This window comes from Mytilus galloprovincialis, chromosome 7 (assembly GCF_965363235.1).
Source record: "Mytilus galloprovincialis chromosome 7, xbMytGall1.hap1.1, whole genome shotgun sequence".
Classification (NCBI taxonomy): domain Eukaryota; kingdom Metazoa; phylum Mollusca; class Bivalvia; order Mytilida; family Mytilidae; genus Mytilus; species Mytilus galloprovincialis.
The window spans coordinates 92,175,922-92,201,217 of record NC_134844.1 but is presented as its reverse complement, the minus strand read 5'-3'; the positions used below and the strand labels follow the sequence as shown (position 1 = coordinate 92,201,217).

Genomic DNA, 25,296 nt, shown 5'->3' with positions numbered 1-25,296 from the left:
TTTTGATGGAAGTTCTGACATCTCACAATAAAACATGTTGTTTATTTGTTGTTTATGTAGAATATAAATACAAGTGTGACTGGTCATTTTATTCAGTTTTGACCACTGATTCATGTGGTATGTATTTTGTTTATATTTATTACACAACATTGTCCAGTTTATGACACAAGTTTTGATGTCTGTTATATGTTGATATTACAGTTGAGACAGACACCATTAATGTTGGCGGCTGAGAGAGGACACCTGGAGGTAGTGATGTACCTCATCAGTCACGGCAGTCAGTTAGAGGCAACAGACCGCTGGGTAATGATAGATATAATGACCTTACTCTGACAAAACATCACTTTATACAGAATCTACACAAAATCATGTTGTTAATCAGACAGGTTTAATGGACAACACATATTTGTTAGAATTATATAAAGTGGGGTCTCATTTTATTCGTAACACAGAACTGAATCAGATAGTAAAGGTTTTATTTTGTTTCCTGACAAAAAATTATTTTGTTAACATCTGATTTTAATGAGAAGTTGATGAGAACAAGTTGTGTTAACATCTTTATTCAGATAATGTTAATTCTATAGATCTAATGTAAAACATATTTTAAAAATAACAAATACTTGACAGAATTATATAAAGTGGGGTCTTATTTTTCTTGTCTCTTCGTACTGAATCAGAAAATATAACTCGTTTTTATGTTTCTTGAAAAAAAGTTTTTTTTTCACTTTGATTATTCTACTGAATCATTGTTAATCAGACGGGTTTAATGGAGACCTAATATTTGAGAAAATTATATAAAGTGGGGTCTTATTTTTCTTGTCTCTTTGCACTGAATCAGAAAATAGAACTCATTTCAAGGTTTCTTGAAAAAAAAAAAAAATTTCAACTTTGATTATTCTACAGACATGACAGAATCAACATAAAATCATGTTGTTAATCAGACATGTAAAATGGACAACAAATACTTGTTAGACTTATATTAAATAGGGTTTGCTATTATTTTTCCTGTTTTGTAGAACTGAATCAGAAAATATATATTTAGTTTATATATCTTATTCTACCATTTATCAGTTTATACATAAGTATAGTTGGATATTTTCTTCTCCGATGTTATATTTCTTACATTTTGATAAATTGTTTGACACCTCTCTTGATTTATTATCACACACCATTAACATATTTATATTTTTATATTGTTATAGAATGAATACACAGCTTTACATCTTGCTGCTGGGAATGGACAGATTGATGTAACAAAATGGTTAACAGATCAAGGATGCAGTCCTTGGGTGAAAACAAAACAGGTAATATTCAGGTTTAATTTTTATTCGCGATCTTTCTTAACAAAAAATGTATACATTTTAAATTGATATATAGAACAAAAATTCACTTGATACTATGTCACCAATCAACACGGACAAATAATCAAAGTATTTAACATGGTGTAGTCACTTGATTTACAAACATTTATCATACCAACCCACAGACCACACTTTAAATCACCAATCAACACGGACAAATAATCAAAGTATTTAACATGGTGTAGTCACTAGAATTACAAACATTAATCATACCAACCCACAGACCGCACTTCAAACCACCAATCAACACGGACAAATAATCAAAGTATTTAACATGGTGTAGTCACTTGATTTACAAACATTAATCAAACCAACCCACAGACCACACTTTAAATCACCAATCAACACGGACAAATAATCAAAGTATTTAACATGGTGCAGTCACTTGATTTACAATCAATAATCATACCAACCCACAGATCACACTTTAAATCACCAATCAACACGGACAAATAATCAAAGTATTGAACATGGTGTAGTCACTTGATTTACAAACATTAATCAAACCAACCCACAGACCACACTTTAAATCACCAATCAACACGGACAAATAATCAAAGTATTGAACATGGTGTAGTCACTTGATTTACAAACATTAATCAAACCAACCCACAGATCACACTTTAAATCACCAATCAACACAGACAAATAATCAAAGTATTCAACATGGTGTAGTCACTTGATTTACAAACATTAATCAAACCAACCCACAGACCACACTTTAAATCACTAATCAACATGGACAAATAATCAAAGTATTCAACATGGTGTAGTCACTTGATTTACAAACATTAATCAAACCAACCACAGATCACACTTTAAATCACCAATCAACACAGACAAATAATCAAAGTATTGAACATGGTGTAGTCACTTGATTTACAAACATTAATCAAACCAACCCACAGATCACACTTTAAATCACCAATCAACTCAGACAAATGATCAAAGTATTCAACATGGTGTAGTCACTTGATTTACAAACATTAATCAAACCAACCCACAGACCACACTTTAAATCACTAATCAACACAGACAAATAATCAAAGTATTCAACATGGTGTAGTCACTTGATTTACAAACATTAATCATACCAACCCACAAACCACACTTTAAATCACCAATCAACACGGACAAATAATCAAAGTATTTAACATGGTGCGGTCACTTGATTTACAAACAATAATCATACCAACTGACAGACCACACTTTAAATCACCAATCAACACAGACAAATAAAAGTATTTAACATGGTGTAGTCACTAGAATTACAAACATAAATCAAACCAACCCACAGACCACACTTTTAAATCACCAATCGACACGGACAAATAATCAAAGTATTTAACATGGTGTAGTCACTTGATTTACAAACATTAATCAGACAAACCCACAAACCACACTTTAAATCACCAATCAACGCGGACAAATAATCAAAGTATTTAACATGGTGCAGTCACTTGATTTACAAACAATAATCATACCAACTGACAGACCACACTTTAAATCACCAATCAACACAGACAAATAAAAGTATTTAACATGGTGTAGTCACTAGAATTACAAACATAAATCAAACCAACCCACAGACCACACTTTTAAATCACCAATCGACACGGACAAATAATCAAAGTATTTAACATTGTGTAGTCACTTGATTTACAAACATTAATCAGACAAACCCACAAACCACACTTTAAATCACCAATCAACGCGGACAAATAATCAAAGTATTTAACATGGTGCAGTCACTTGATTTACAAACAATAATCAGACCAACCCACAGACCACACTTTAAATCACCATTCAACACGGACAAATAATCAAAGTGTTTAACATGGTGAAGTCACTTGATTTACAAACATTAATCAAACGAACCCACAGACCACACTTTAAATCACCAATCAATACAGACAAATAATCAAAGTATTTAACATGGTGCAGTCACTTGATTTACAAACATTAATCAAACCAACCCACAGACCACACTTTAAATCACCAATCAACACGGACAAATAATTAAAGTATTTAAGAGGCTGCCCAAGTAAATATCAGGCAAATCCTATGATATGGGTGGCACAACATAATTTTTTTCCCACTGAATTTTTGGTTCCAATGCAATGTTTATATCATACAAAGGATATATATGTCAAAGATATTTTTGAATCAACAGTGGATGGCTCAGAAAATGATTTTAAAGTTCACTAACAATGCAACAAAATTTTGTACAAAATGAAGAGTTATCTCCCCTTTTCCATGAATTTTCAGTGCTTTCTATGTATTTTTTGTCTCTTTATTTGTTGCAGTTAATAAAAAAACAAAATGTAACTGTGAGAAAGAATGAATTTGTGTTATGAAATAGATGAAAAAATTTTGAAAACAAAATATGTCATGTGCCATCCACTGCCTGGTTTTTCCATGGACACCCTCTTAACATGATGTAGTCGCTTGATTTACAAACATTAATCAGACCAACCCACAGACCACACTTTAAATCACCAATCAACACAGACAAATAATCAAAGTATTTAACATGGTGTAGTCACTTGATTTACAAACATTAATCATACCAACCAACAGACCACACTTTAAATCACCAATCAACACGGACAAATAATCAAAGTATTAAACATGGTACAGTCACTTGATTTACAAACATTAATCATACCAACCAACAGACCACACTTCAAATCACCAATCAACACAGACAAATAATCAAAGTATTTAACATGATGTAGTCACTTGATTTACAAACATTAATCAGACCAACCCACAGACCACACTTTAAATCACCAATCAACACGGACAAATAATTAAAGTATTTATCATGATGTAGTCACTTGATTTACAAACATTAATCAGACCAACCCACAGACCACACTTTAAATCACTAATCAACACAGACAAATAATCAAAGTATTAAACATGGTACAGTCACTTGATTTACAAACATTAGTCATACCAACCAACAGACCACACTTTAAATCACCAATTAAATCTTAACACACGGACAAATAATCAAAGTATTTAACATGGTGTAGTCACTTGATTTTCAAACATTAATCAGACCAACCCACAGACCACACTTAAAATCACCAATTAAATCTTAACACACGGACAAATAATCAAAGTATTTAACATGGTGTAGTCACTTGATTTTCAAACATTAATCAGACCAACCCACAGACCACACTTAAAATCACTAATCAACACAGACAAATAATCACTACCAACAAACCTTCCACCAATCATACACAACCAACATACCTTCCATCAATCATACACTACCAACAAACCTTCCATCAATCATCCACTACCAACGTACCTTCCATCAATCATACACTTCCAACAAACATTCCACCAATCATACACTACCAACAAACCTTCCACCAATCATACACTACCAACATACCTTCCATCAATCATACACTACCAACAAACCTTCCACCAATCATACACTACCAACAAACCTTCCACCAATCATACACTACCAACAAACCTTCCACCAATCATACACTACCAACAAAACTTCCTCCAATCATACACTACCAACAAACCTTCCATCAATTATACACTACCAACGTACCTTCCATCAATCATATACTATCTACATACCTTCCACCAATCATACACTACCAACAAACCTTCCACCAATCATACACTACCAACATACCTTCCACCAATCATACACTACCAACATACCTTCAACCAATAATACACTACCAACATACCTTCCACCAGTCATACACTACCAACATACCTTCCACCAATCATACACTACCAACATACCTTCCACCAATCATACACTACAACATTTCTTCCACCAATCTTACACTATCAACATACCTTCCACCAATCTTACACTATCAACATACCTTCCACCAATCATACACTATCAATATACCTTCCATCAATAATACACTACCAACATACCTTCCACCAATAATACACTACCAACATACCTTCCACCAATCATACACTACAACATACCTTCAACCAATCTAACACTATCAACATACCTTCCACCAATCATACACTACCAGATACCTTCCAACAATAATACACTACCAACATACCTTCCACCAATCATACACTACCAACATACCTTCCACCAATCATACACTACCAACATACCTTCCACCAATCATACACTACCAACATACCTTCCACCAATCATACACTACCAACATACCTTCCACCAATCTTACACTATCAACATACCTTCCACCAATCTCTCTTACACTATCAACATACCTTCCACCAATCTTTCTTACACTATCAACATACCTTCCACCAATCATACACTATCAACATACCTTCCATCAATAATACACTACCAACATACCTTCCACCAATCATTCACTACAACATACCTTCCACCAATCTTACACTATCAACATACCTTCCACCAATCATACACTACCAACATACCTTTTACCAATAATACACTACCAACATACCTTCCACCAATCATACACTACCAACAGACCATCCACCAATCATACACTACCAACATACCTTCCACCAATAATACAATACCAACATACCTTCCACCAATCATACAATACAAACATACCTTCCACCAATCATACACTATCAACATACCTTCCACCAATCATACATTACAAACACAACTTCCACCAATCATACATTATAAACACACCTTCCACCAATCATACATTACAAACACACCTTCCACCAATCATACATTACAACCACACCTTCCACCAATCAAACATTACAAACACACCTTCCACCAATCATACATTACAAACAAACATTCCACCAATCATACACTACCAACATACCTTCCACCAATCATACACTACCAACAAACCTTCCATCAAACATACACTACTAAAAAACCTTCCACCAATCATACACTACCAACATACCTTCCATCAATCATACACTACAAACAAACCTTCCTCCAATCATACACTTCCAACAAACCTTGCACCAATCATACATTACCAACAAACCTTCCACCAATTATTCTCTACCAACAAACCTTCCATCAATCATCCACTACCAACGTACCTTCCATCAATCATACACTACCAACAAACCTTCCTCCAATCATACACTACCAACGTACCTTCCATCAATCATCCACTACCAACGTACCTTCCATCAATCATACACTACCAACAAACCTTCCATCAATTCATACACTACCAACAAACCTTCCATCAATTCATACACTACCAACAAACCTTCCACCAATCATACACTACCAACAAACCTTCCATCAATGATACACTACCAACGTACCTTCCATCAATCATACACTATCTACATACCTTCCATCAATCATACACTACCAACAAACCTTTCATCAATCATACACTACCAACGTACCTTCCATCAATCATATACTATCTACATGTCTTCCATCAATCATATACTATCTACATACCTTCCACCAATCATACACTACCAACAAACCTTCCACCAATCATACACTACCAACATACCTTCCACCAATCATACACTACCAACATACCTTCAACCAATAATATACTACCAACATACCTTCCACCAATCATACACTACCAACATACCTTCCACCAATCATACACTACCAACATACCTTCCACCAATAACACACTACCAACATACCTTCCACCAATCATACACTACAACATACCTTCCACCAGTCTTACACTATCAACATACCTTCCACCAATCATACACTACCAACATACCTTCCACCAATAATACACTACCAACATACCTTCCACCAATCATACACTACAACATACCTTCCACCAATCTTACACTATCAACATACCTTCCACCAATCATACACTACCAACATACCTTCCATCAATCATACACTACCAACATACCTTCAACCAATAATACACTACCAACATACCTTCAACCAATAATACACTACCAACATACCTTCCACCAATCATACACTACCAACATACCTTCCACCAATCATACACTACCAACATACCTTCCACCAATCATACACTACAACATACCTTCCACCAATCTTACACTATCAACATACCTTCCACCAATCATACACTACCAACATACCTTCAACCAATCATACACTACCAACATACCTTCAACCAATCATACACTACCAACATACCTTCCACCAATCATACACTACCAACATACCTTCAACCAATCATACACTACAACATACCTTCCACCAATCTTACACTATCAACATACCTTCCACCAATCATACACTACCAACATACCTTCTACCAATAATACACTACCAACATACCTTCCACCAATCATACACTACCAACATACCTTCCACCAATCATACACTACCACCATACCTTCCACCAATCATACACTACCAACATACCTTCCACCAATCATACACTACCAACATACCTTCCACCAATCATACACTACCAACATACCTTCCACCAATTATACACTACGAACATACCTTCCACCAATCTTACACTATCAACATACCTTCCACCAATCTTACACTATCAACATACCTTCCACCAATCATACACTACCAACATACCTTTTACCAATAATACACTACCTACATACCTTCAACCAATAATACACTACCAACATACCTTCCACCAATCATACACTACCAACATACCTTCCACCAATAATACACTACCAACATGCTTTCCACCAATCATACACTACAACATACCTTCCACCAATCTTACACTATCAAACATACCTTCCACCAATCATACACTACCAACATACCTTCAACCAATAATACACTACCAACATACCTTCCACCAATCTTACACTACCAACATACCTTCCACCAATAATACACTACCAACATACCTTCCACCAATCATACACTACAACATACCTTCCACCAATCTTACACTATCAACATACCTTCCACCAATCATACACTACCAACATACCTTCCACCAATAATACACTACCAACATACCTTCCACCAATCATACACTACCAACATACCTTCCACCAATTCATACACTACCAACATACCTTCCACCAATCATACACTACCAACATACCTTCCACAAATCATACACTACCAACATACCTTCCACCAATCATACACTACCAACATACCTTCCACCAATCATACACTACCAACATACCTTCCACCAATCTTACACTATCAACATACCTTCCACCAATCTTAGACTATTAACATACCTTCCACCAATCATACACTATCAATATACCTTCCATCAATAATACACTACCAACATACCTTCCACCAATCATACACTACAACATACCTTCCACCAATCTTACACTATCAACATACCTTCCACCAATCATACACTACCAACATACCTTTCACCAATAATACACTACCAACATACCATCCACCAATCATACAATACCAACATACCTTCCACCAATCATACACTACCAACATACCTTCCACCAATAATACAATACCAACATACCTTCCACCAATCTTACACTGTCAACATACCTTCCACCAATCGTACACTTCCACCAGACCTTCAACCAATCCTACCTTCCACCAATCATACACTGCCATCACACCTCAACCAATATTACCTTCCACCAATCATACACTACCAACATATCTTTCATCACTCAGTGGACAACACGTATAATGACACTCCACAATAACATATGTCAATCTGTTACTCATGTGAATAATGACACTCCACAATATAAACATACATGTGTCAAAGTGGTTGTCAATAAAGCATGTACTTGAATAATTATGCTCTCGTTGTTTATGTGAATCGAACACTAAAGACCAAGAATGACTTTCCGCAGTAACATATGTCAGCCTGTTACTCATGTGAATAATGACACTCTACAATATAAACATACATCAGCCTGTTACTCATGTAGCATAGTGGTTGTCAATAAAGCAAGTACTAGAATAAAAATACTCTCATCGTCCATGTGAATCTAACATAAAGCAAGAATAATGACACTCCACAGTAAGATGTGTCAGCCTTTTTCTCATGTGTCATAGTGGTTGTCAATAAAGCACTTACTAGAATAAAAATACTCTCATCGTCCATGTGAATCTAACATAAAGCAAGAATAATGACACTCCACAGTAACATGTGTTAGTATTTTTCTCATGTGTCATAGTGGTTGTAAATAAATCACTTACTAGAATAATAATACCCTCATGATAAGTTAATGCGACAGGCAAAATTCAATGTAAACCAGATGGTTGAATTATAATAAATATAACTTCAAAGTGTGTCCATTATATATCTAGTGAACCGTTATAATTTCATACTTTTTACTTGACATGTATATTAACCAATACCAGAGGGTGTGTCATAATGTATGTACAACTAACTTCCTAGGTCAAAGGTCAAGGTCAAAAACTTTGGTTTCAGTCGACGACCACATGTCCTATGGTCAAGTTCGTGTTTGCTCTCTATCTTGAGAACCGTTCTGATTTCACAGTTTATACTTGACATGTATATTAACCAACACCAGAGGATATGTCATAATGTATGTACAACTTCCTTGGTTAAAAGTCAAGGTTAAAAACTTTGGTTTCTGTTGACAACTCCGTGTCCTATGGTAAAGATACAAATTTTTTACCACACATTATTTACAGCTGGGCCCACAGAGATGGCTCCCATTTCAATGATTTCTAGTTTATTCATGTTCTTAAACAGTAAAATCTCAATTATTTGTTCATGTATCTCTTTATTATGTCACTTCATATTTGTTGTTTGTTTAGGTTGACTGGTTTTATGTCAAGTATTGTATAGGTAAAATTAGTACAACAATTGACTATTATTTATAGAAGATGTATATTTGTATGATTGATAAAAGAGTTTTGATTGTATTTCAGCTTGAGACTCCTTATGATATGGCAACAATAAAAAGCTATGATTCTGAAGAGGAAAAAAGGAAGAAGAAAGAAGTGATGGACTTTCTAAAGGTAAATATTCTGTCTTAGTTAATAAGAGATATTTACAAATATGTTGACAGATTGTTAGAGACACAACAGACTTGGTACATTGAAGTTACAATAAACCGGTTGCCTGTTGTTTTCAATGTCATTGTAGTATTTGTTGTCAGTTAACAATGTACCCGGTAAGTTGACAATTTCAAGCTTGTTGCCTAATACAGATGTTAGCATATGTGAAAGACAAATGTTTGAAATCAGTGTCTCATCTGTTGGATGTCTCTTATTTTTTGTGTCATCAGCTTGCTATTTCCTAGGCATATATATATATCACATCATCTTCTTTTATGTATACATAATGTGTATCTCTGTGCGGAAAAGTTGATTTACATGCTGATGCAAATATGTAATAATCATATAATACTAAAACAAAAAGCACATCTTAACAAAATGTTTAGTATGCTGTCAACCTGTGTATAGATTTTAAAGCTTTCAGTATGTAGCAGGTAGACAAAGCCACCTACATAGATAAAACCTCTATGAAATGAGTAAACTCAGTAACGTTAACTTTCCTGCACAACCTTTTTAAATTACATACAAAAACAAATAAATCACATCATCATCAAATAGGCCGTGTGCAGTAACTTTTTCTCACGTGTGATATGGCATAGAAGGTAAAACAATTACTGTGGGGATTAAACATGTGGTAAAGATGTCAGTCCACCAATCCATTCATTCCAATTTAGAATGTAAAGTTCTACTGTGAAAGTACTTTTATTCGTGGGGAACCAATTTTCGTGTTTTTCGTGGATGACTTTATCCACGAATTTAACTGTCCAATGAAATAAAACATTGTTGTCCAGATCAAGACATGGAAAGATCCACGTGTACGTTTGATTACTAATATGATCTAGAGAATATATTGAATATCGCCAAATCTGAGAATACCATAATGATCTATAATAGTAGTCACTGAGCAAATGCACTATGAACTACAACTGCAGGCAGGAGTAGTCCCATTTAATCTTTAAAAACCTAAACTGTACAAATTTTGATCTTTTAATTCTCATAAAAAAAATATTTTGGATTGATGAAAGTCAGATTTCCGGTATTAATATGCTATGATAAAGTGTTCATTTTATATCTCATAATTCTCGTACATATGAGAAATAACGATTTTATGCTGGGCTTGCTTTTGATAAGAATTATTTTACAATTCAAGATACATTTATAGCATTTGTTTATGTAACTGTTTTCCTTTTGTGACATGTTGATGGCATAATTGACACCTTCGATGATCTATAATCTTGTGATCACTACGATTTACACGGTCAATGTTTACTTTGCAATTTCCTTCAATCTAGACAATTTGTAACCTTCGTTTCAAATTACTTTAATTTTTATACGACCGCAAAAATTGAAAATTTTTGGTCTTATATTGGTATCACCTTGGCGTTGTCGTCTTCGTCATCCGAAGACATTGAGTTTTCCTACTATAACTTTAGTATAAGTAAATAGAAATCTTTGTAATTTTGACATAAGGTTTATGACTATAAAAGGAAGATTAGGATTGATTTTGTGAGTTGAGATCCCAACAGTTTAGGAATACAGGGCCGAAAAGGGGCCCAAATAAGCATTTTTCTTGGTTTTCGCACCATAATTTTAGTATAAGTAAATAGAAATCTATAAAATTAACATAAGGTTGATGACCATAAAAGGAAGGTTTGGATTGATTTTGGGAGTTTTGGTCCCAACAGTTTAGGAATAATGGGCCCAAAGGGTCCAAAATTAAACTTGTGTTGTAAAAATGTAACTACCGAGCGGAATAGTAGACAAGGCTGCAAATTAACAAAGAGTTCTAAATAAAATAATTTATTATGCAGGAATATTAATTTCAATTCTTCAAAGTCAATATATAATTCACACAATTTAAACCAAGTCAAAGAACCTGCATAATGTCAGTGTTTAGACAAAAATAACAAATAGCAATAAATATACGTTTCAATAATAAAATGACCAATTCCAAACTTAGGCCAGGGTTGGGCTAAAATAGTTTCACGGCAAAAACGCCACCGTCAAATACAATGTGTAACGGAATTCACCGTCTCTTTACACAATTAATACCTGAAGATGTGTAAATAAATGCTAAAATAGCTTAACTTTACTTCTTATATAAATTCACAATGCCAAACGTGAAATAAATAGGTTAGGAGAACGAAAAACATCCTATCTCTGGGACAGTTAAATTTCAACTTCCAAGTTGTTTACGTTCGCAACCAAGATGTCATTATCACGGACTATTTCCTGTAATTACTTACATTTTGCGGATCTCGTATACGCGATCATTACACTGACAAATATGCATGACCATTAATTATATACAATAAGTAGTTTTATTCCATAATAACAATATTTCAATAAGCACACCCGGAATTAAATCCCGTATATCAGAAATAACTTCTTTGTTGTGAAAAGAACGACAACTCATGCACTAAACATGGAACTACGGTTTGGCGGAAAATGTGTCAACACAGTAAACTCTACCGAAAACGTTGATTAATAAATTAAACAAGACTAAAATGTGCTTTACCAGGTCTGTCATACCTTTACACAAATTGGGCAAACAGAAATAATACTTAAGGAATGAGATTTCCTGAGAAATCATTATTAAAGATCGAGGTTTAACCAAATACCATTTCAGTTTCACAACACTTGGTATGATTTCATCAAAAATTGAATAATTGGGGTTCTTTGATATGCCGAATCTAACTCTGTATGTAGATTCTTAATTTTTGGTCCGGTTTTCAAATTGGTCTACATAAAGGTCCAAAGGGTCCAAAATTAAACTAAGTTTGATTTTAACAAAAAAATGAATCCTTGGGGTTCTTTGATATGCTGAATCTAAAAATGTACTTACGGTAGATTTTTAATTATCGGCCCAGTTTTCAAGTTGGTCAAAATCAGGGTCCAAAATTAAACTTTGTTTGATATCATCAAAAATTGAATAATTGGGGTTCTTTGATATATGCCAAATCTAACTGTGTGGGTTAAGATTCTTAATTTTTGGTCCCGTTTTCAAGTTGGTCTACATTAAAGTCCAAAGGGTCCCAAAATTAAACTAAAAATATTGCGCAATAGCAAGAAATTTTCAATTGGAGTTACCTTTCTTCGTCCAGAATAGTAGTTCAATCAACTTAAATCATTGTTTTACACAATATACAATGTATATTCACTTTTACTAGCTACCAACTGATAAATTAAAACAATCTTTACCATTCAGTGATAACAAACACTTTTTTTACATTTTAATATTTTATGATGTATTTAAATGAGTAGTTATTGTTGCAAACTTCATTAGAAACTTGAATTGAGATCAGTTTTGGAATTAGGGAAAGGAGGATGTGAAAAAAAAATTGGGGTGGGGTTCAATTTTTCTCATTTCAGATTTCTTAAAAAAAGAATAAAATTTCTTCAAACATTTTTTTGAGAGGATTAATAGTCAACAGCATAGTGAATTGCTCATAGGCAAACAAAACATTTTAAGTTCACTAGACCACATTCATTCTGTGTCAGAAACCTATGCTGTGTCAACTCTTTAATCACAATCTAAATTTAGAGCTGAATCATTAGACCACATTCATTCTGTGTCAGAAACCTATGCTGTGTCAACTATTTAATCACAATCCAAATTTAGAGCTGAATCATTAGACCACATTCATTCTGTGTCAGAAACCTATGCTGTGTCAACTCTTTAATCACAATCTAAATTTAGAGCTGAATTATTAGATCACATTCATTCTGTGTCAGAAACCTATGCTGTGTCAACTCTTTAATCACAATCCAAATTTAGAGCTGAATCATTAGACCACATTCATTCTGTGTCAGAAACCTATGCTGTGTCAACTCTTTAATCACAATCTAAATTTAGAGCTGAATCATTAGACCACATTCATTATGTGTCAGAAACCTATGCTGTGTCAACTACTTAATCACAATCCAAATTTAGAGCTGAATCATTAGACCACATTCATTCTGTGTCAGAAACCTATGCTGTGTCAACTCTTTAATCACATTCTAAATTTAGAGCTGAATCATTAGACCACATTCATTCTGTGTCAGAAACCTATGCTGTGTCAACTATTTAATCACAATCCAAATTTAGAGCTGAATCATTAGACCACAATAATTCTGTGTCAGAAACCTATGCTGTGTCAACTATTTAATCACAATCTAAATTTAGAGCTGAATCATTAGACCACATTCATTCTGTGTCAGAAACCTATGCTGTGTCAGCTATTTAATCACAATCCAAATTTAGAGCCGAATCATTAGACCACATTCATTATGTGTCAGAAACCTATGCTGTGTCAACTATTTAATCACAATCCAAATGTAGAGTTGAATCCAGCTTGAATGTTGTGTTCATACTTGCCCCAACCATTCAGGGTTCACCCTCTGCGGTCGTATAAAGCTGCGCCCTGGTTCAATTTTATTATTATTAGAAAACTAAAATCCACGAATTAAAAAACCCATGAACATGTAAATTAAATGTTGCTAAAACCACGAAAATTGATACCCACAAATTAAAGTACTTTCACAGTATATAAAAGTAGTCCTTCCCTAAAAAATATATAGCGCTCTTGATGTTATTGTTTACTGAAACTAACCAAACAATTTGCAGAAATAAAACTTTTGTTGAAAGAGAAATATATTTAAATCATTTTTAGACATAATTTACTTGCTTATCATGCTTATGAGTTAAAGATTGAGGATTAATGCGCTTCATACTATATTTATTTAAGATTTCCAGAAAAAAACAGGGGCTATGTTTAGTAGTTACCTTCGGCCGTTGGTATTTTACTACAAGACATTAAACATGAATTAGAATTGGCAGGTAGAAAGAAGATACATGTATGATTCTTATACACCTTTTTGTGAAGTTATAAATTTCCGAATTGATTTTCCTCTGAGTTCAGTATTTTTGTGATTTTACTTTATACTTATGTAAAAATTTAGAAAGCTGTGAAAATTAAAAAAAATTGTTGGAATAGTTTGGAATTTTGAATTGGTGGTCTGATACCTTTAAAGCAATAGACATGGAATCACAAAAATAAGAAAACAGCCTTACACCTGAATTTGTGCTTTTATTTGCAATTAAACAATGGGAGAAATAAAAACAAATATAGAAACACATACTTTAAGAAATTATGTATTTTCTCCATTATGATTATGGTTGATAACATTACTGTTTTTGAACTTGGCAATAGCTGCTCCTGAAAGAAATCTATTTGCCAAGTTTTCAGACATGAATCATGATAGTTTATTAAAGATTGATGATCCCAATCGCCAAATTACACATAATTTAAAAACGATAGGTCACTCTATGTCTTTCAATGAAGCTTTTTGACAAATTTTCACATGAGGCATCATAGTTTATTACAAATTGATGATCCTAATCGCCAAATTACACATAATTTAAAAACGATAGGTCACTCTATGTCTTTCAATGAAGCTATTTGACAAATTTTCACATGAGGCATCATAGTTTATTACAAACTGATGATCCTAATCGCCAAATTACACATAATTTAAAAACGATAGGTCACTCTATATTTTTCAATGAAGCTGTTTGACAAATTTTCACATGAGGCATGATAGTTTATTACATGTTTTATTTTGTAGACCGTCATGTCAAAGACATCCCCAGAAGTTACTCCTGACACCCAATCACCAGATCCTGCAGCACCAGTAGTTGAAAGTAATCATCTAATGTTAACTAATTATTCAGATATTGGGTGAAATAATAATTACTTGTTTCTAATATATGGAAACCTTGATGTCTGCTTACAATGGCGGTACTATCATTCCTACTGGTTCATCACACAAGTCTATCATCTAATGTTAATTATTATATATACTGGCTGGAATAATAATTACTTATTTCTAATATATGGATACCTTGATATTTGCATATAATGTTAAAATAAAAAATACAGAAATTAATAGGAAAAGTAAAGTAGGCTATTGATGAAGATTGATTTATTACAGATCATATTAACCTTAAAATAAACATCTTTCATTCTCATCCGATTTATTCTTTCCTCAACCTGTTGATATTAGATCACATTAAACTTAAAATTCATTCTCACCCAATTTTTATAGCATTCTCAACCTGTTCAGTTGACAACCAAATCCAGCCATTGGCTCAACTGGATTTTACAGAATAAGTAGTTTTTGGCATATTAATACATTGACACATAAACGGATAGACACATTGACCAGTTGACCTATAGACGGATAGACACATTGACCATATGACCTATAGACGGATAGACACATTGACCAGTTGACCTATAAAGGATAGACACATTGACCAGTTAACCTATAGAAGGATAGACACATTGACCAGTTGACCTATAAAAGGATAGACACATTGATCAGTTAACCTATAGACGGATAGACACATTGACCAGTTAACCTATAGACGGATAGACACCTTGACCATATGACCTATAGACAGATAGACACCTTGACCAGTTAACCTATAGAAGGATAGACACCTTGACCAGTTAACCTATAAACAGATAAACACATTGACCAGTTGACCTATAGACGGATAGACACATTGACCAGTTAACCTATAGAAGGATAGACACCTTGACCAGTTAACCTATAGACGGATAGACACATTGACCAGTTAACCTATAGACGGATAGCCACTTTGACCAGTTAACCTATAGATGGATAGACACATTGACCAGTTAACCTATAGACGGATAGACACATTGACCAGTTGACCTATAGACGGATAGACACCTTGACCAGTTAACCTATAGAAGGATAGATACATTGACCAGTTAACCTATAGAAGGATAGGCACAATGATCAGTTGACCTATAGAAGGATAGACACATTGACCAGTTAACCTATAGACGGATAGACACAATGATCAGTTGACCTATAGAAGGATAGACACATTGACCAGTTGACCTATAGAAGGATAGACACATTGACCAGTAAACCTATAGACGGATAGACACCTTGACCAGTTGACCTATAGAAGGATAGACACATTGACCAGTTGACCTATAGAAGGATAGACACAATGATCAGTTGACCTATAGAAGGATAGACACATTGACCAGTTGACCTATAGAAGGATAGACACATTGACCAGTAAACCTATAGACGGATAGACACCTTGACCAGTTGACCTATAGAAGGATAGACACATTGACCAGTTGACCTATAGAAGGATAGACACAATGATCAGTTGACCTATAGAAGGATAGACACATTGACCAGTTGACCTATAGAAGGATAGACACATTGACCAGTTAACCTATAGAAGGATAGCCACTTTGACCAGTTAACCTATAGATGGATAGACACATTGACCAGTTAACCTATAGACGGATAGCCACTTTGACCAGTTGACCTATAGAAGGATAGACACATTGACCAGTTGACCTATAGACGGATAGCCACTTTGACCAGTTAACCTATAGAAGGATAGGCACAATGATCAGTTGACCTATAGAAGGATAGACACATTGACCAGTAAACCTATAGACGGATAGCCACTTTGACCAGTTGACCTATAGAAGGAAAGACACATTGACCAGTAAACCTATAGACGGATAGACACAATGATCAGTTGACCTATAGAAGGATAGGCACAATGATCAGTTGACCTATAGAAGGATAGACACATTGACCAGTTAACCTATAGACGGATAGACACAATGATCAGTTGACCTATAGAAGGATAGGCACAATGATCAGTTGACCTATAGAAGGATAGACACATTGACCAGTTGACTTATAGAAGGATAGCCACTTTGACCAGTTAACCTATAGAAGAATAGACACATTGACCAGATAACCTATAGACGGATAGACACAATGACCAGTTAACCTATAGACGGATAGACACATTGACCAGTTAACCTATAGAAGGATAGACACATTGACCAGTTGACCTATAGACGGATAGACACATTGACCAGTTGACCTATAGAAGGATAGACACATTGACCAGTAAACCTATAGAAGGATAGACACATTGACCAGTTGACCTATAGACGGATAGACACATTGACCAGTTGACCTATAGAAGGATAGACACATTGACCAGTTGACTTATAGAAGGATAGCCACTTTGACCAGTTAACCTATAGAAGAATAGACACATTGACCAGTTTACCTATAGACGGATAGACACCTTGACCAGATAACCTGTAGAAGGATAGACACATTGACCAGTTGACTTATAGAAGGATAGACACATTGACCAGTTAACCTATAGAAAGATAGACACATTGACCAGTTTACCTATAGACGGATAGACACATTGACCAGTTAACCTGTAGAAGGATAGACACATTGACCAGTTAACCTATAGAAGGATAGCCACTTTGACCAGTTAACCTATAGAAGAATAGACACATTGACCAGTTGACTTATAGAAGGATAGACACATTGACCAGTTAACCTATAGAAAGATAGACACATTGACCAGTTTACCTATAGAAGGATAGACACCTTGACCAGTTAACCTATTGACGGATAGACACATTGACCAGTTGACTTATAGACGATAGACACATTGACCAGTTGACCTATAGAAGGATAGACACATTGACCAGTTAACCTATAGAAGGATAGACACATTGACCAGTTAACCTATAGACGGATAGACACATTGACCAGTTGACCTATTAACAAATCGACATATTAATCAATTGTCAGATCAACATATCAAAATTGAGGAATCAAAAGAGAATCAAATTCAAACATTGCCGCATAGACATATCGACACAATGACCAGTTGACACATTGATATTTTGACATATTAATACATTGACAATTCTAAAGCTTTTTACACATTGACACATTGAGAGATCTACACATTGACATATCGACAAATTGACAGATCAATACAAAAGCAGACTAATACATTGATACATTGCCATGTTGACACACTGACATTTCATATAAAAAAACAAGATGTGGTATGATTGCCAATGAGACAACTCTTCATAAGAGACCAAATGACAGAGAAATTAACAACTATAGGTCACTGTATAGCCTTCAACAATGAGCAAAGCCCATACCGCATAGTTCGCTATTAAAGGCCCCAAAGTGACAAATGTAATTCAATTATAACAAGAAAACTAACAGCCTAAATTATGTAAAACAAAATGAACGAAAAACAAATATGTAACACATCAACAAACGACAACCACTGAATTACAGGATCCTGACTTGGGACAGGCACATACATACAGAATATGGCGGGGTTTAACATGTAAGCAGGATCCCAATCTTCCCCCTAACCTGGGACAGTTGTGTTACAGTACAACTTAAGAACGAACTCTAAAAATCAGTTGTAAAAGGCAACACATTAACAGATTAATACATCAACACATTGACATATCGACACAATGACAGAACAACACATGAACAGTGTCATACATCAACACATTAACAGATGGATTCTTCAACACATAGACATATCAGCAAACTGACATTTCAACACATTAAAATATTGAAACACTGACACATCAACACATTAACATACTTATACATCATGACACTGACAGATCAACACTTAAGCAGTCTCATACATCAACACATTGACATATAGACACTCAGACAGATTTAACTTACTGACATATCGAAACACTGACAGATAAACATATTAACCGACTCCTAAATCAACACATTAACATATTGACACACTGACAGATCAACACAATAACATATTCATATATCAACACATGACGTATGGACACACCAACAGATCAACACATTAACAGACTCAACCATTGACACATTGACATATAGACACATTTACAGACCCATCCATTCACAAATTGACATATAGACACATTAACAGACTCAACCATTCACACATTGACATATAGACACATTTACAGACTCAACCATTCACACATTGACATATAGACACATTTACAGACTCAACCATTCACACATTGACATATAGACACATTAACAGACTCAACCATTCACACATTGACATATAGACACATTTTCAGACTCAACCATTCACACATTGACATATAGACACATTTACAGACTCAACCATTCACACATTGACATATAGACACATTTACAGACTCAACCATTCACACATTGACATATAGACACATTTACAGACTCAACCATTCACACATTGACATATAGACACATTTACAGACTCAACCATTCACACATTGACATATAGACACATTAACAGACTCAACCATTGACACATTGACATATAGACACATTTTCAGACTCAACCATTCACACATTGACATATAGACACATTTACAGACTCAACCATTGACACATTGACATATAGACACATTGACCAATTGACACATTGACAGATCTATACATTAACAGACTCAAAACTCAATGCATTGATATATCGACACACTGACAAATCAACATTTACACTAATACATTGACACACTGATAGATCCACATTTTACCAGACTCTTACATAAACACATTGACAGATGGAAACACTGACAGATCAACACAATAACAAATTCATATATCAACACATGATGTATTAACACACCAACAGATCAACACATTAACAGACTCAACCATTGACACATTGACATATAGACACATTTACAGACTCAACCACACATTGACATATAGACACATTTACAGAATCATACATAAACACATTGACATATAGACACATTTACAGATCAACACAATAATACTTGTACATTAACACATTGACATATCAACACACTGACAGACCAACACATTAACAGATTCAAACATCAACGCATTAACACACTGACATATCAACACATTAACAAACGTATACATCAATACATGGACATATCAACACATTTGAAGACTGATAAATCAACATATTGACATATCGACACGCTGACAGATCAAAACATTAACATACTCATTTATTGTTATAATGACAGAGAGAACGCTGGCAGCAAACTTTTAATTAAGGTTATTTAAAGACCACTGTGACTTTATAGGAAATATGTCACAAGTAATTTGCTACTCAGTTTCAAATAACAAGCTTTTCATAACACTAGTATAAATTATAGGTATATTGATCCAATATCCACCCTTTTATAGTATGGATCACATTTCTGACCTTACATTGATTACGTGCTACGTGTACAATGTTTCCAGTTCTTGCTGAATTATATTCCAGGTAAAGGAGTAAGTTCGGTAAGGGCCATATTTGGCCCCAATTATCAAGTTTATAGTAACAAGACAATACATGTTTTTAATTGCCATAAAGACATGGAAGAAAGTTGAACAGAACCGTTTTTGTCAAAGTTTTATTCTAACACGTTGATTTTTACATCCCAAAAAGGTCGAAATAAAGGATTTTGGTAAAATTTGACAAAATCAGCTGGATTTCAACCATATAGAGTACCAGGAAACATAGAGCGCAGGCGTCGACAAGCTTAATATTCAAATGAGACATGAGAAATGTCTTTATAAACATTATTTTAAAAGATCTTTGTTGTCGACGTATGCGCTCTATGTTTCCTGTCCAATATTTTATGGGAATTTATCCATTTTCATTGATTTTTTTGTTAAAAATCAATATGAGTACAACTTGTGACGTCATAATGATACGCAGAAACGTAAATTTTTTGACAAAATGGCCTATATCCCATCTAGTCAATGTATTAGCTATAATTTATCGTGGTATTGGTCAATAAATGCTAATTTGAAATTAACGTTAAAAAAGGGGGCCGTTTTAGGACCTTATCGAACATACTCCTTTCTTCAGAGGTCGGCCGTTTTGTTTTTTATTCTCTAAATCTTTATTTGTTTATTATTTTGTACATTTTATTTATTATTGTATGGATCACTGGTTTTGGTTATTAGATTTAGTTTAAGATACGTTTCAATATGCATTGACAGCGCACCTTTCTTTTGGTTTTAGTGTAACTGTCTAATAAATTTCTATTGGGAGACATTGATTTATTTCAAGTGTTTCTTAACGATTTCCCCAATGTTCCTGTTTCTTTTGAATGCAATTGTAGGTTTTTTATCAAAGAGATTTTTGAACTGTGGGTTGTCTTGAATTGAATGCCAAAGTTTTCTTATAATGGTTTGTAAATTTTCTGCATTAGCGTGGTATTGTGTTATGAAAGATATATTATAGTTATGTGTTTTTGTTTATGCTTGTTTCTTTGTTTGTTAATTTGTTTAATCTTTCTGTATGGGAAATATTTCTTAATATTTTATTTACAAAAGCGATTTCAAAACCTCTTTGTATTAATTTTTCTGTAAATATGTGTATTCTTTCATTAAAATTGTTAGGATCAGAGGTATGTCTAAGAATTCTTATTCCTTCACCTTTATGTGTATTTTGATGAATACTCTTTGACACGGCTCGGTATTTATACATCCCACTAGTTAGTTATAGTGTTATGATTTTTTGAATTTGTTTCCTCTCTCTTTATATGTTATCAGGGGTTGTTAGACTATTAAATTACCCTGTTGTCCTACGTAGTTATTTATGTTTTTATATACTATGTCGAATTGTTACACTATGTTGACTGCTCTTTTCCTTTTATTGTCACTGACTTTTACCTATTGTGTCTTTTAGTTTTATTCAGTTTAATGAGATTTAATGCAACTTGCATACAAATGAAATATGCAGCTAGCTGTAAAACTAGGTTTATTCATTTATACAAAATGTCCTTTTTTTAAGTTTTCCCATTTACTGTAAATCTTGGCCAGGGTGCCGCAATATCACCGTGCGCAACGTCCAAGTGTGTCCAGATTGACACCCCTTTTATTTTACTGTCAATGCTGATGGGATTTGTTTTTGTGGGGATGAGAGAAAAGTGTTTTTGGCTTTTTCAAAAAGATGGAAAAAGTTTGTGCACTTAAGTCTCGTATAGTCTATCCACTGCATGCCTGGGCAATTTGGGTTCCCCTCCAAAATCCCGGATTCACGCTACCCTTGTCGTTGCTGGCAGAAAATCAGTAAGTGTATACATGCTACATGTATGTGTAAAAAATACTTGTGTAGTCTACTTGTTCAAAAATAAAAACGAACAATGATGTTTCAACAGTTTATCTGCTATGATCGGAAACAACCCTCCGAACTAGGCGATTCGGGTACCCCGACGTTATACAAAATGAGACCCGAGTTTTGCGGATTTATCGTGATTTTTTTCATACTTTTCCCAAGTTTGTCTTCCATCAATACAATGAATTATATCATACTAGACATCTACTTCGTTTTGTGAATATATATTCGATGCAATCTCTATCATCAGTTTAAACATTACATCCGCGTATGTCGATTCTTTGAAAGTTACGGACATCTCTATTGGTATGATGAAAAAAGTTACGGACAAGTTGTTTTGAAGTTACGGACAGCCTAAGTGTTTTTTAAAATCGTGCTGTGATCGTTTATTTTGTAGAATTTAATCACCTTTCCAGTTTAGGGGTTTCCCTAAACGATTAATACAACTTTTAAATTCAGTTGTTTAATTGATGCATTCGTGGTATTGTTATTCTATAGAAGAAAAGTATCTAACCGACGCAAGGCGGATCCATCTTTGGCTGTGGGTAACTTAAGTTACCCACAGCCGTTTAAGCACAGTGATATCTAAGATATTTTCTTTTTGAAATCTCTGTCCTTTATACGTTTCTAAGTCTAGAAATTTCAAACTTTGTCTGTCAATTTCACAAGTAAATTGCAGTAGGTTGTGGTTTGTGTTTGCTATTTCGAAAAGAAGTTTAACTTCTTCCGTAGTACCTTGAAATAAAATATATCCATCATCTTGCATACATTTATCAAATAATATTTTATTTTTGTGTGGACAGATATTTAGAATTTTATTTATTTGTTGGTATATGGCTATATCTGAGATTTGAGGACTTGCTACATGTCCTTGGCTAGCTCTTATAATTTGCCTGTAACATTTTTTGTTGAAGGTAATTCATAATTAAGGAGAATTAAGTTCATGAAAACAATAAATCTACAAATACTTAACATGCTTGAGCATAGCAAATTAATGTGGGCAATTAAATACTGATCTTAGATAAGAAATAAATGTGCAAGTTTCACCCTATGACATACCTCCCCAATTAGCTTTGGCGTCCCGACACACAAACACACTCTTACTCATACATGGTATATATATACATACACAATATTATATTTTTTTTTTAACACATTTAAACAAATTCACAGTCTATGCATTGTTCTCATTTGAAATATGAAAGTCTTTTATAATTGCAAAATCTTTAATAGCATCCTCTTTTACCCACTGGGTCTCACCATTCTCAAACTGTACAAAATAATGTTTTTCTAACCTCTTAGACTCATTTCGTGATCGCATTGTATCTTAAAATTTCACCATTGTATTGTCACTATTTACAATTTGATTAATGTTCGGAACAACAGAGTCTCTTGTATACTTTCGTACAACGAAGTAAGTGATCAACCCAAAAGTAATAAACGTGTCCCAATCAAGCTAGTGTCCACTAACATCCATTTGATAACATAGCGGTTAATGTTCCGTTAAACATTCCAATAAACCATCTGTTTCAGGATGGTATGCTGTTCTATAATTTTACAAATTTATTTCATACGGCTTGATCGAAAGTTTTTAACTGTCTTGGAGCCCCATGACGACAAACTTTCTATTTCCTCATTTTCATTTTCATCATCTGAAATAACCTTCATTCAGAACAGACGTCGCGACAGACGAATTTCCAAATTTATATTTCCACATACTTTAGAAGGATTCATTTCCTTTTCCTTTACAACATCTGACATAAGCTTCATTCAGAACAGATGTCGCGACAGACGAATTTCCAAAAAAATATATTCAGTAGTAAATTCGACATCATTCAGAACAGACGTCACGATAGACAAATTTCCGAAATTTCCACATTCAAAAACTTAAGGATTCATTTCGTTTTCTGCTGCCTTCCCTCCTTTTAAGGAAGCAACTTCTAGTTTCTCGACATATATGAAGAATTCTTCATCAAATATTCTCTCCATGTGTCCAACTTTCATATAAA

At 34.1% G+C, this 25,296-nt stretch overlaps 1 protein-coding gene across 1 annotated transcript in view; it reads left to right on the top strand.

Annotated features, from left to right (window-relative positions):
• Window positions 1-10,176: 10,176 nt before the first annotated feature.
• LOC143083988 (uncharacterized) overlaps window positions 10,177-25,296 on the top strand; it is a 50,113-nt gene continuing 34,993 nt past the window's right edge. Inside the window, exons 1-2 of the mRNA XM_076260400.1 lie at window positions 10,177-10,263; window positions 15,913-15,988. Of these exons, the coding sequence (XP_076116515.1) occupies window positions 10,192-10,263; window positions 15,913-15,988 (148 nt within the window). The 5' untranslated portion in view covers window positions 10,177-10,191. The remainder of the gene's footprint in view (window positions 10,264-15,912; window positions 15,989-25,296) is intronic.